Source organism: Aythya ferina (genome assembly GCF_964211825.1).
Source record: "Aythya ferina genome assembly, chromosome: 9".
In the NCBI taxonomy this organism is placed as follows: domain Eukaryota; kingdom Metazoa; phylum Chordata; class Aves; order Anseriformes; family Anatidae; genus Aythya; species Aythya ferina.
Genome location: NC_140305.1, coordinates 18,035,248 through 18,046,505, shown reverse-complemented (window position 1 = coordinate 18,046,505; position 11,258 = coordinate 18,035,248). Strand labels below are relative to the sequence as shown.

The following is an 11,258-nucleotide window of genomic DNA, read 5'->3' as shown; positions in this document are numbered from 1 at the left end:
GCCGTCCTGGAGGGTGGATCCTCTGGTTGCTTTTAAATACGAGTCTGGATGCAGGGAAATATATAACCAGGGGAACGCAGCCCAAGCCCTGCCCAAGGTTTTATGTTCCTCCTGAACAAAGGGATAAAATCTCCTGCTGTGAAGGCTGTTGACGGAGCTGGAGGTGCCATTGCCATGCAATTAAAGACTCAAGTGCTCATCAAATCACCTTCAGGGCAGTATGAGGCACCCATTGCGGAGAGGACAAAACCTGTTAAATGGCAGCAGTGCCCTAAGGCCCAGAGAAGAGTCTTTAATTTCACTCCAGGCAGGTTTTTACCTACGTGCAACCCATACAAACTGCTGCAGGCCTCCAGAACTGTTCATTTTTGTAAAACCAGGATCCTGCAAAGCTTGGAAACAGAGATGCTGAAAAGCAGCCACTGATTTATGTCTCTCCGTGGGCTCTGTCGGCTGCCAGCTCCATGCCGGAGGAGGCACGTTGCGCTGTGCCATGCCAGCCCCAACCTGCCTTGGCACAGAGCGGCTGCAGGTGTTTTCTGTTCCCTCTCACATCTCTGGCCACATGCTCAGCAGTTCCCCATTTTTACGCCTGCCCGGAAGAGGGGAGGGAGCTGATATTAGAAAAACAGCTATCTTTGCAACTTAGCTAGTGCTGGCAGTGAAATACCTAAAAATGTTGCCTGCTTCAGATGCAGCACGGTACCTGAGAGCAGCTTAACCCTGGCCCAGCTCCCACCAGGGCGTTCCTCCTCCTGGCAGCTTGGCCCTGGTGTTTTTAGGAGATGTTTGTCTGAACTCCGAGGGGCTCGTGCGTCCCCTGACTTAGACTCAAATGACTTCCCAGTCCCTTGTGCAATGCCCCACAACGTGACCGTGTCCCTGCTGCTGGACAAATGCCCGAACATGTGACCAAAATGTGGGGGTGAAAACATGGTTTCACTTCAGCTTTACGGCACGGCTGATGGTTGCGTGACCAGCTGTGCTGCTCACATTTTGGCGGTGGCAGTTAGAGAGCAGAGGGAAAACAAAAGCCCCAGAGATAACCAGGTTGGGAAGGATGCCCTGTGCTCTGCGAGCTGCTTATCAAAAACAAGACTGGGAGGTGACTCGAGTAGTTTTATATCGAGAAATACTGGAAGCACTGTGGCTTTTTAATCTGGACGGGTGGAAAAGCCAGGGACAAAGTGCAGGAGCTCGGTGCCAAACCAGGGGTGCTGCAGCCGAGCGCAGGGCTGAGGCCAAAAGCCAGCGGGGAGATGGTGGACTCTGAGACCAGCAAGGCTTCAACACGCCCTGCCCGTGGGCTGCTTCCCCAGCGGTGCCAGCTCCTGCCTTTCTGGCAGCGGATCGGAGCAGTGCCTTGTCTATGCTCCCCGCTCAGCTCTCAGCCTGCACCGGGCTGCAATCAGCTATGGTCCCAAGGGAGTTGCTAAATCCAGGTTTTTGCAATTTTGGGAATGCTGCCCTCATCCTGCCCTGCCAGAAAAACCCTGCCCTGCCTGCTCGTGTCTCCTTCCCAGCTGCGAGTGTGATATCCCCAAACTTGGCAAGGAATGTCTCCATCCTCTAGGAGGTGGCCTTGTGGTTTTGCCATTTCCTTCTGACTTTCCCAAATGCTCTGCCTAAAAGAGGGAGCCCGGCAGCGCCGGTATCTGGGAGAGGATCTGCAGCCCACCTCCCTGCAGCAGAGGCCAGGAAAAGGCTCTGGAGGGGGTGGAGATGTGGCAGGTAGTGCTGAGAGCCGGCCGCGGCCCCATCCTCCCTTTGAAACAAATTAATCTTCGCATCCTTCCCAGGGAAACACCTGGCCCTGGCCTGGCTCATTGTCCTCAGCTGGCCCCGCAGAGAGCCGAGCAGCTGGGGACCCTCACGGAGCTCCAGACCCCTCCAAGACACCTCCGTCTGCCCAGGAGACACCCAAACCCTCCTGAGATTGCCCGAGGAAGGAAGCCAGGCTGGCGGTGCTCGCCACCGCTGTGCCGCTTGCCAGGGGCCGGCGTCGGTTCAACCTTTTGGCAGCTTCCCGAGGGGACAGCAACGGCGCGAGGACAAATCCCCGGTGTGCACGGGGCCGATAGGGCCCCCACCAACAGGCAGCGCTGCGGTGGGCAGCAGGGGAGGTGCTGTGGTTGACCCAGAGCCCCCAGATCCCGCTATCTGGGCGGCTGCACCACCGCACACCGCTGCTCACCACGGCCCCGATAGCAGCTCTGCCCCCAGAGCGAGCCCGGCTGCGCTTATCTGCTGGCCGGGGCCGGTGTCCGACAGAGCTCAGGCACCCGCAGGGGGGCTACGGGGCTGGGGGCCCCCCCGACAAGTGCACAAACAAGCTCAGGATGCGAGCACAATGGCCAGGGACGGGGCTTTGAAAAGCAGGGGGACGCAGCGCGGCCGTCCCGGGGCGCATCAAAGGCCCCGTCTCCAGCTTGCGGCTCCCCAGCAGCCCCCGTGTTTGATCGCCGCCGGCCTGGCCCCAGCTGGCCGGGGGGCTGGGGCGGTGGGAAGCGGAAAGGGAAAAGGCAGCAGTGGGGAGAGGGCAGGCACGGGGCTGGGATGCAGCCCCCAGGGTCCTGGGCTCCACGTCACGGGTTTCTCATGAGCTCCCTCGGTCCCTCTTTGTTCTGGCTCTCCCTGATCCGTATCTCGAGCGCAGCACACTGCCCCTCTCTTCCCCACTTCCCCGCATCTCCGGGCAGGCATCTCGGTCCTTTTCCAAAGTGCTTTGTGTGCCGTTTCACTCTGCAATTGGCACAGCCGGGAGCATTGCTTTTATTTATTTATTTTTATTTTTATTTTATTTTATTTTTTCCCTTGCAGATTTGGTGGGCTGAGTCCTAGAAAGCCCCGGAGCTGCTCGGCACCTGCCACCCCCTGCACCATCACCCCGACACCCCAGCCTGCTTATTGCATCCCGCTACACCAGCTGAGCCTCTCTCCCAGCAGCAGTCCTGCGAAAATCCCTCCTTCTTTATTCCCAAAAGGGCCTGGGAAGGGGCTGGAAAGCCCAAAAAGTTTCCCCTCTGATTTTCTCTGCAGTGCGTGCGCTCGCTGCACCACGGGGATGGCACAGCCACCCTGCCCGGCACAGCCCCGCCTAGATAAGGGAGCGCTTGGCTCCGGGGATTAGCCCTGCCTGCTGCTCTGCTCTTTTATTTATGCATTTATTCCTTTATTTATGCATTTATTGGCAAAAGGGGAGCCTGAAGGGGGGGGAAAAACAACAACGGAGGGGGAAACTGCACCCTGCTGTGCACTGCCGGCTGGCGCGGCGGAGGGAAATTGTCCCCAGGGGGACAATGTTCGAAAGCAGAGAGGGGGGATTTTTAATTGGGGTGGGATTAGCAGGGAGAGGGGGAGCTTTCTGCCTTCCTGCTAATTGCCCCTTATCTGCGGCGGAGAAACCTGCTGCTGGCTGCCTGCCTGGCTGCGCTGGGGCCCAGGCGAGCCGCAGGGCGGGTTGGTAGGTTTGTTTGTGGGGTTATTTGCGGGTTTATTTGTGGGTTTATTTGTGGGGTTAGTTGCAGCCTGGCTGGTCCAACGTGGTGCCTCCGACCAGGGCGCTGGCTCGAGCTGCACGCAGGAGCCTGCCGCGCCGTTTTCCCCGGGGCACGCAAAGCCGGTCGGCACCTCAAGGGCAAATCTTTGGCTGGAGAAGGGGCGCACGCTGCTGGAAAACCTGAGATAAGCAGCCCCGCTGCCCGGCCAAATCGCTGACCTTCCAGGGTGTGCTGTTCTGCCCTGCAACAGCCCTGGGCGCCTGCCCAGCGCACGTTCTGCCAGGGACGGGGGTGCTGAAGGAAAATGTCTGCAGCCAGCACGGCCTCGCCTGTCCTGCAGGCCTCCCTCGGGATGCACACCCGGCAGGGCAGGACCCCGCGCGGTGGGCAAAGCTGACTTTACCCTACAGGGAAAAAATATCTCAGCTTGTATTTTTGTTTCTGCGCGGCCTGAAAGCTGAAGCAACTAAAAAAACACTCCAAAACCAGAAAAAAAAAAAAAAAACAACCTCCCCGCTCCTTCCCCCAGCGATGAGCAGTCTGGTGTTCTGCCCTCCTCCGTTTTAGTCATCCTTGTCCCGTAAAGAACTGCCCACGGGGACCGTGTCCAGCACCGGCCTCTCCCTCAGCACAGCCCGGGGGCTGCTGAGCCCGTTGTGGGCGCGGGCACCCCCAGGCTCCTTGCCCTGCCTCCCCCGCAGCCGGCCGGGCGCAGTTGTGTCTTTTATCAGCCGGGTGCCTTGTGAAAGCGCCCTGCTTTGCTCCTGCACGTCCCAGCTGCTCCGAGCAGCTGCTTCATTCATTACCCAGCTCAGCCAAATTGCCGAGCACCGATGCTGCGCGGCCAGCACCGCTCACGGAGGAGCAGGGTCCCGCTCCCTGCTTGGATGCGGTGCTCCGAGCCCCCCCCGGGTGGGCACCCACCCCTGGCGCAGGGTGGCAGCACCCAGGACGAGCGGTGCCGGGCGTCCTGCTGCACCCCCCAGGAGGGGCAGGGATGTGCTCACACCCACACAGCCCTACGAGTACGGGCGCATACACACCTACGTGCCTGCGCCCAAGCAGCTCCGGGTGCCCCCACCCTCCCCGCCCCGTCTCCTGGGCGCAGGGTGCTGCCGGCCCCGCTTCGCCTGCAGGCACGAGGCGAGGGTTTAGGGGGCAGCCAGGAAATTCCTGGCGCGGTGTCCCCTCAGGACAGATGGGGCAGGATGGGCAGGAGCAGAGCTCCTCTTCCCTAAAGACGCCGCGCGTGTGTGTGTGTGCTGGCTCCCTGGGAGAATAGTTTGGGGTTTGAGGTGTGCCTTTCCCCAAGCCTCAGCGTTTTCACCTGCAAGCTCCTCGCGAGAGGCAGACGGGTAGGAAAATAAACTCCGGACCAAAGAAAACGCCCGGAGCCCACGCACAGTGTGCTTTCACCCCGTCACGCTCGGAGTGCAAACATCAGCAGTGACGTGCAGTGTTTTAGGTGGCCGCAGGAGAAGAAAGCCCCTCTGTTTTCAGACAAGGTGCCTTTTCACGCCACAGGAACCCGCTGCGGTTGAGCCCGGCGCTGCAGCAGATGCTGGGCGCGGGGAGGAAGCAGCGCCCGAGCGTGTTGACGGCGGCGCTTCCTCAGGATCCCCCGGCCGGGCTGGGGACCGACGCCGTCTGTTTGTCCCCTTTGAAGGTGACAAAGCCCCCGCCCGCCCCGGTGAGCCCTGCCGATCGGCTGCATCCGCTCCGGCCGAGCGTGGCACCGCTGGACGTGGCTCTGCTGGGAGGAAGAGCAAAGAAAAAAGCAGCCCAGAGCTGCTCAGCAGAAGATGGAGCCGGGGAGGTTATGGGGTGCCCCATGGGCGCCTGCTCGGGGCCACTTCTAGGGCCGGGGAACCACGGGGCAGGAGCAGCCCACCTCCTGCCGCACAGCCCTGGGGCTCCTATCTCCTGGGCACTGCTGCTCCCACCCTGCCGGCCGCCTCCTTCCAGGGGTGATCTGTGGGGCGCACCCCGCGCTTATCTGCGGGCCAGCCGCGGGCAGGGCTCCCCTGCGGCACTATCAGCGGGGTGGCTGCGGCCTCGGGGCCAGGGGGACACAGCCCCATCCCTCCTGTGCTGGGGCCAGCCCCGGGGGCACGGCCACGGCCCCGCTCTGCCCATGGCACGGCGATGCTCCTGGGGACAGGGCTCTGTCCTGGTGTCCCCCCGCAGCCTGGCAGCCAGCGTGCCAACGCCAGGAGCTCCGGGGTTGCGTTGCAGCAGGGCACGCGATGGCAAACGGAGCCTCACCTCGCCTTGCTGCCAGCAGGATCCAGCCCCCCGGCCTCTCACTGTTGAGTTTCCTCTTGGCGATGCTCGTGGGGTGCGGGGGAGGCCAGGCAGGGCCGGCGCCTTGGGAAAGGCTTTCCTGTCCCTTTCTCAAGTCCGGCCACCGCCACGCTTTATTTGTTTCTCTTGAGCCGTGTCCACCCTCCTGCTTCCAGCGTCTCCGTGGGGTGCAGCCGGCACGCTGGAGGAGCTGAACGGGGTCAGCAGCTCCCCCTAAAACCCTGGTACGGGGGTGCCGGGGCTGTGTGGCCGACACGACGACAGCACAGGGCAGGAGAGCTCGGGGTGAAGATATTTATTGCCCGTTTGTGCAGCCGGAGCTCAGCCTGAAGGAGCCGTGCGTGTCCCTCGGTGTGCGGGACGGTGCGGGGAGCCGGTGCGGGTGCAGCGGGACATCGTCACTGCGTGGTGTCCCTGCCATCCGCCACACCCCGAGGCGCTGGGGGGGAGAGGAGAGCAGGGAGACAAGAGCATTTTGGCCTCCTGACAGCTCCCAGCAGGGCTCTGTGAGGGACATCAGCTGGGACAAGCAGCCAAAGCCACCAGGAAGGTGGCACGCAGCCCCCGGGGGCGAGCACAGCTGCTGGCCCCCCGCGGGCTCCCCAGGAGCTGGGCCAGCAGCTCCGGCCGCAGCCCCGGGCAGTTGGAGATGGGCGGAAAACCATCCCCAAAGCCCATGCAAATATTTGCATTTCCAGAGCTTTTCCAAGTATTGGGGAACGCTGACCAAGCAGCCGCGTGGGCGATGCAGACATGCCGAGAGGGGTCCGATCGGCTTTTTTTGGGCAGGGTTTCAAAGGTCAAGCGCTTCTGTTTAAAGAAAGAAAAAGCTAACCAAGCAGAGAGGGTTTGCCAGCACAGCATGCCCCCTCCAGCAGCTCCTCGGAGCACAGCACCCACCACGATGCCCGTGGCTCTGGGTTCCCTGAGCCTTAAATTGCCAGGGCCCAGCGGGGCGAATGGCTCTGCTGGGTGCTCTGTTTTCCTTCCCCACCTAAGGGATTTTTTGGCAGGAAAGGGGAATCCCAGTGAGCTGGTCAGCCCTACAGCACCCTGGGGCTGGGTTTGAAGTGATGGGGCTGGCCCAAAACCTCACCTGGTCCTGTGCCAGGAGGCGGGTGCTCACCTGCCTTTGGCTCCTGCCCGTCCTGCCTGCCCTTGCCTGCAGCAGCAGCCTGTGGGGACACGGGGGGGTGACGGAGCCTGGTGGAGCACCCTGTGGCCGTACCTGGCACCGTGTGCTGCACTCAGGGGACACAGAGGGGCCCAGGACACGAGCAGATTTGGGCAGGGAGCAGCGAGTAGGGTCACGGCGATGCTGCAGAGCCAGGCAGGGACCAGGAGCCAGCCCCACTGCCGACCCCGGGGCTACGTGCGCCAAGGGGAGCAGGCTCCAGCATGTGCCAGCCCGGGCGGCACCGCGGGGCGTGCAGCACGTGTGTGTGCACGTCAGGGCAGGGCTCGGCCTCTCCAGGCCAAGGGATACGTGCGGCTCTTCCCCAGGGTGATGGGCTCAGGGGGCTGAGCACCGGTTTGGGGCCGCAGGGCAGCGGGACGGTCGTGGTGCAGCGCGCTGTGACCCTCAGGGTGCAGGGTTTGGGCAGCGGGGCTGTGGTGCGCGGCACCCCGGGCACCCCGTGTCCCTCACCTTGACGTAGCCGTCGCAGTGAGAGCAGTAGATGATGTGCTGCCGGCGGGGACGCTGGCACCTGCCCCAGGGCTGCCGAATCGCTGTGCCACAGAGCTCCAGGACGTCCTCCCAGCTCCCTGGTGCGGGCGACACGATGGGGACACCGCTCCCCCCAGCCCGCTGCTCCCGTATCCCGCACCCATCCGGGCGCCTCACCTGGCTGGGGGAGCTCCAGGCAGGCGACGCTGAGCAGGATGAGGAAGGTGGCAGCCAGGATGGAGATGAGGAAGATGCTGCTGGAGATGGGGAGCAGCAGCAGGACGCGCAGAGCCGGCCAGCTGCACCTGCGGCGGGAGCGAGGGGAGGTCGGGGCCGAGCGGGCAGCGGGGTGCCCAAGCCCAGGGGGAGGTGGGCACGGGGAAAATGCAGCTCGGGGATGGCAGAGCTGATGCCCAGCTCCAACATCTGCAGGATGCCGACGTGGAAGGGTGGCTCTGTCACCCCGTGTGGGCAGGATGGGGCTTGGCACGCTGCCGTGGGGGGACTTACGGGCCCAGGAGCAGCAAGCAGAGGCACAGGAGGATGGAGAAGTGAAGGGGGGTGACGGGCTCCATGCTGGGCTGGGCAGCTGCCTGGCCGTGGCCCCGCTGGGTGGTTGGCATCCCCTTCTCCTGGCCGCAGCCCAACGCCCCCACTCCGCTCCCACAGCAACCCCCGGAACCCCGGCCCCACGGCAACCGCAGCGGGGTGCTGGGGACACTTTTGGGGTGCAGACAGCACCCTGGCTCCTGCAGGACCCCCCTGCCTGAGTGCAGAAGGGCTGGAAGATGTCTGAAATCCCAACACAAACCAGAGCCCGAGTGCCTCGGGGTGCTGGGGGGGTCACCAGGACTTCACCCTGGTGCTGGCACTGATTCTGGGTGCTGAGCCGTGGTGCTGAGCAGGGCTGGCCCTGCCCTCTAGCGTCACGGGAGCTGCTCCCAGCGGGGCCCAGCCCCGTGCTGCCACGAGCAGGGCAGGTGCCACCACCGGGAAGGACAGATGGAAGGTGGCAGGCGTGGTGGCACCACCTCCCCCCCAGCCACCGCCGCAGAGGGGGCAGGAGGACGCACGGGGACCCCGGCACCACGGGGACCCCCACCCAAACCCATCCATGGGGTGCCCCAAGGGGCGGGCAGGCGGTGTCACGGCACCGCAGGGCCCCGCACCTTGGGTTTTGGGGACACGCAGGCGCGATGGCATGCGGACAGCCACTCCTCCGGGTCGATAACCGGGCGGCCGAGGGGGTTGTGGGGCCGCCAATGAGTGCCTGGAGCTGGTTAAACTTGAACGAGGCGCCCAGGCCTCCCCGAGGTCCCTGCCCTGGGGACTCTGACCCCGTGTAGAATCGGGGAGGGGACGCGGAGGCAGCCGAGCAGCTGCTGGGACAGAGCCGGGGAGCAGCGGGGCAGGATGGAGCCCACCATGGAGCTGGCAAATGACCCCAGGTGGGTTTGGGGACCCCCCCCCAGTGCTGCTGGGATGCTTCGCAGCCGCTTTTGGGAGTGGGATTTTGGGTTAAAGGAAGGGAGGGAGGCGGGGGAACCCCATGGGGCTGGGTGTCCCCGTGTCCCCAGCAGCGCTGCCCTTCTCCTCAGGTTCCCCCGCTCGCTGGTGGAGATGCTGATCGTGAACTTCAGCGTGCCGCCAGCCTGCTTCTCCCTGCCGCCCACCTCCCGGCAGCTGCTGCAGGGTAAGGGGGGAGCGGGTGGTGCGGGGGGAGCCTCCTCCTGTCCCCCCGGGGAGTGGGACGGGGATGAGGGACGGCGGGGGAAAGCAGGGGGCGGCCCCAAGGAAGGGGGGAGGCAACGGGGTGCTGCTGGGGGCTCAGCTCCCACCCCACAGCCCTGCCCAAGGGGGGGTGCTGGTGCTGTGCCAAAAGGGAGATGGGACGGGACGCGACCAAACCCCTTTCTCGCCCCTCCCCGGCAGAGCTGGACATGGTCCAACTCTCCATCATGGGCCTGGCCACCGTCCTGACGCTGGTGTCGGTCGGCATCTACGTGGAAGAAGCCCTCTACCTCACCCACAAGATCCGCTGCCCCATCAAGATGAAGACCCTCCGCTGGAGCAGCTCGGCGCCCACGGTGAGCTGGGGATGGGGGCGGTGGGGTGGGGGGCACCTGAAGGGTCTGAGCACCCCCCCTGGGAGGGGACGGGGAGAGGCTGCGTGCCATGCCCACGTCTCCCCCTCAGGTCGTGGCCGTGTTCAGCTGCTTCGGGCTGTGGATCCCGCGCTCCATGATGGTGGTGGAGATGGCCACCACGATGTGAGTAGCGCCTGCCCTGGGGGCAGAGGGGCTGGGGAGCCCACGGGAGCCAAGCACCTTCTGTCCTCATCCTCTTCTTCCTCGCCAGGTACTTCTCCATCTGCTTCTACCTCCTGATGCTGGTCATGGTGGAGGGCTTTGGGGGCAAGGAGGCGGTGCTCAGCACCCTGAAGGACGTGCCCATGGTGCTCAACACCGGGCCCTGCTGCTGCTGCTGCCCCTGCCTGCCCCGAATCACCATGAGCAGGTGAGGGAGGGCTGGGGCAGAGGAGAACACCCCGGGCACGGAAACCTCAGGGTGCCACCGACCTCTCTCTCCGTGCCAGGAGCAAGCTGCGGTTGCTGATGCTGGGGACTTTCCAGTACGCCTTCTTGAGGACGGCCGCCGTGTTTCTGGGGCTGGTGCTGTCTGCTGACGGGAACTACAACCCCGCTGATGTGAGTGCTGCAGCGTGGGGCTGGGCAGGGTGACGGGTGGTGGCTCTGGCAGCCCAGACGCATTTCCTGCCTTCCCCCCCCAGATCTCGGCGGAGAGCGTGGCGCTCTGGATCAACACCGTCGTCGGTGCCTCCACCCTCTTCGGGCTGTGGGCTCTGGGCATCCTGTTCCGGCAGGCCCGGGTGCATCTGGCGGAGCAGAACATCCAGGCCAAGTTCACCTGCTTCCAGGTAAGCCCGAGCACAAGGAGCAATTCCTAGCGCAGCCTGGAGGTGGGACAGGACGTGGTGGTGGCCGAGATCCAGGTCCAGCTGCGGGTGGGGACGGTGTCCTCCCCCTGGGGGTGTTGTGCTTGCAGGTTCTCCTCATCCTGACAGCGCTGCAGCCTGCCATCTTCAGCATCCTGGCCAACAACGGCAACATCGCCTGCTCGCCGCCCTTCTCCTCCAAGGCCAGGTCGCAGCGTAAGTTGGGAGACGTGGTGGTGGATGGCTCGCTCCTGGCCGAGCACCTCCAGCACACAGCAGGGTACGGACACGGTCGATGAAGGCATCTTTGACCAACCTGTCTCCGTTTCTCGCTTCCAGAGATGAACATGCAGCTGCTAATCCCGCAAACCTTCATCCTGGCGGTGGTGGCGCGGATGTATTACCGCAAGCAGGATGACAAGCCGGGCTACCAGCCCTCCAACATCACCCCCACCAGCAGCAACGCCAAGGTGTGAGCAGGGGGAGAGCACAGGAGGGTGCGAGGGGCAGAGCCCCGGGTGCTGCCCACCCTGCACAGCCACCTCCTCCTCCTCCTGCGGCCCTGGGAAGCTGCTGGGGGCACAGGCAGCAGAAGGGGGAAAGGGCAGGCCAGCGGAGGGGTGACAGGGTCCGAAACCTGAAGGCCACGAGCCAGAGGGAGCTGTGAAGCAGCTGTCCAGCCCCGGGGGGGGGCTCTTGTCTTTTTTTTCCACTTAATAAATGTAACTCTGTACGTGGGTCTCGTGTTGGTTGCTGGGCTCAGATGGTGGGAGGATGGAGCCCAGGGCAGCAGAGCCATGGTGCAGGGCTCACGAGGTGCCCAGCACCC

General features: G+C 64.0%; 2 protein-coding genes across 4 annotated transcripts; one reads left to right on the top strand and one right to left on the bottom strand.

The window, feature by feature from the left end:
- Positions 1-6,084: 6,084 nt before the first annotated feature.
- On the bottom strand, positions 6,085-8,661 carry LOC311441219 (uncharacterized protein). Of its 3 annotated transcripts, none has more exons than XM_084529058.1 (4): positions 7,984-8,661; positions 7,453-7,778; positions 6,931-6,979; positions 6,085-6,614 (listed from the first exon to the last, which is right to left on the bottom strand). In XM_084529058.1, exons 1-4 carry the CDS (start codon positions 8,094-8,096, stop codon positions 6,605-6,607), a joined length of 498 nt encoding a protein of 165 aa, XP_084385184.1. In that variant the 5' UTR covers positions 8,097-8,661; the 3' UTR covers positions 6,085-6,604. The 3 variants fall into 3 exon arrangements, with proteins under 3 accessions (XP_084385184.1, XP_084385183.1, XP_084385185.1); XM_084529057.1 differs by having other exon boundaries at positions 6,085-6,243; XM_084529059.1 differs by having other exon boundaries at positions 6,085-6,979; positions 7,453-7,571; positions 7,651-7,778.
- Positions 8,662-8,806: 145 nt separating this feature from the next.
- Positions 8,807-11,162, top strand: SLC51A (solute carrier family 51 member A). The gene is made up of 9 exons (XM_084529056.1): positions 8,807-8,921; positions 9,072-9,166; positions 9,406-9,560; positions 9,670-9,743; positions 9,832-9,990; positions 10,070-10,181; positions 10,265-10,411; positions 10,540-10,645; positions 10,769-11,162. Exons 1-9 carry the CDS (start codon positions 8,887-8,889, stop codon positions 10,903-10,905), a joined length of 1,020 nt encoding a protein of 339 aa, XP_084385182.1. The 5' UTR covers positions 8,807-8,886; the 3' UTR covers positions 10,906-11,162.
- Positions 11,163-11,258: the final 96 nt, after the last annotated feature.

Bases quoted from the DNA above. Each gene is read 5' to 3' on its own strand.
- LOC311441219 (XM_084529057.1), bottom strand. From the start codon at position 8,096: ATGCCAACCACCCAGCGGGGCCACGGCCAGGCAGCTGCCCAGCCCAGC. The intron at 6,980-7,452 runs GTGAGGGACACG...GTGTCCCCACAG, and splicing joins ACTGCGACGGCTACGTCAAG to GCTGCTGCTGCAGGCAAGGG. The intron at 6,244-6,930 runs GTGAGCACCCGC...TCTCCCCCCCAG, and splicing joins CGGGCAGGAGCCAAAGGCAG to CGCCTCGGGGTGTGGCGGAT.
- SLC51A (XM_084529056.1), top strand. From the start codon at position 8,887: ATGGAGCCCACCATGGAGCTGGCAAATGACCCCAG. The intron at 9,744-9,831 runs GTGAGTAGCGCC...CTTCCTCGCCAG, and splicing joins GTGGAGATGGCCACCACGAT to GTACTTCTCCATCTGCTTCT. The intron at 10,646-10,768 runs GTAAGTTGGGAG...TCTCGCTTCCAG, and splicing joins CTCCAAGGCCAGGTCGCAGC to AGATGAACATGCAGCTGCTA.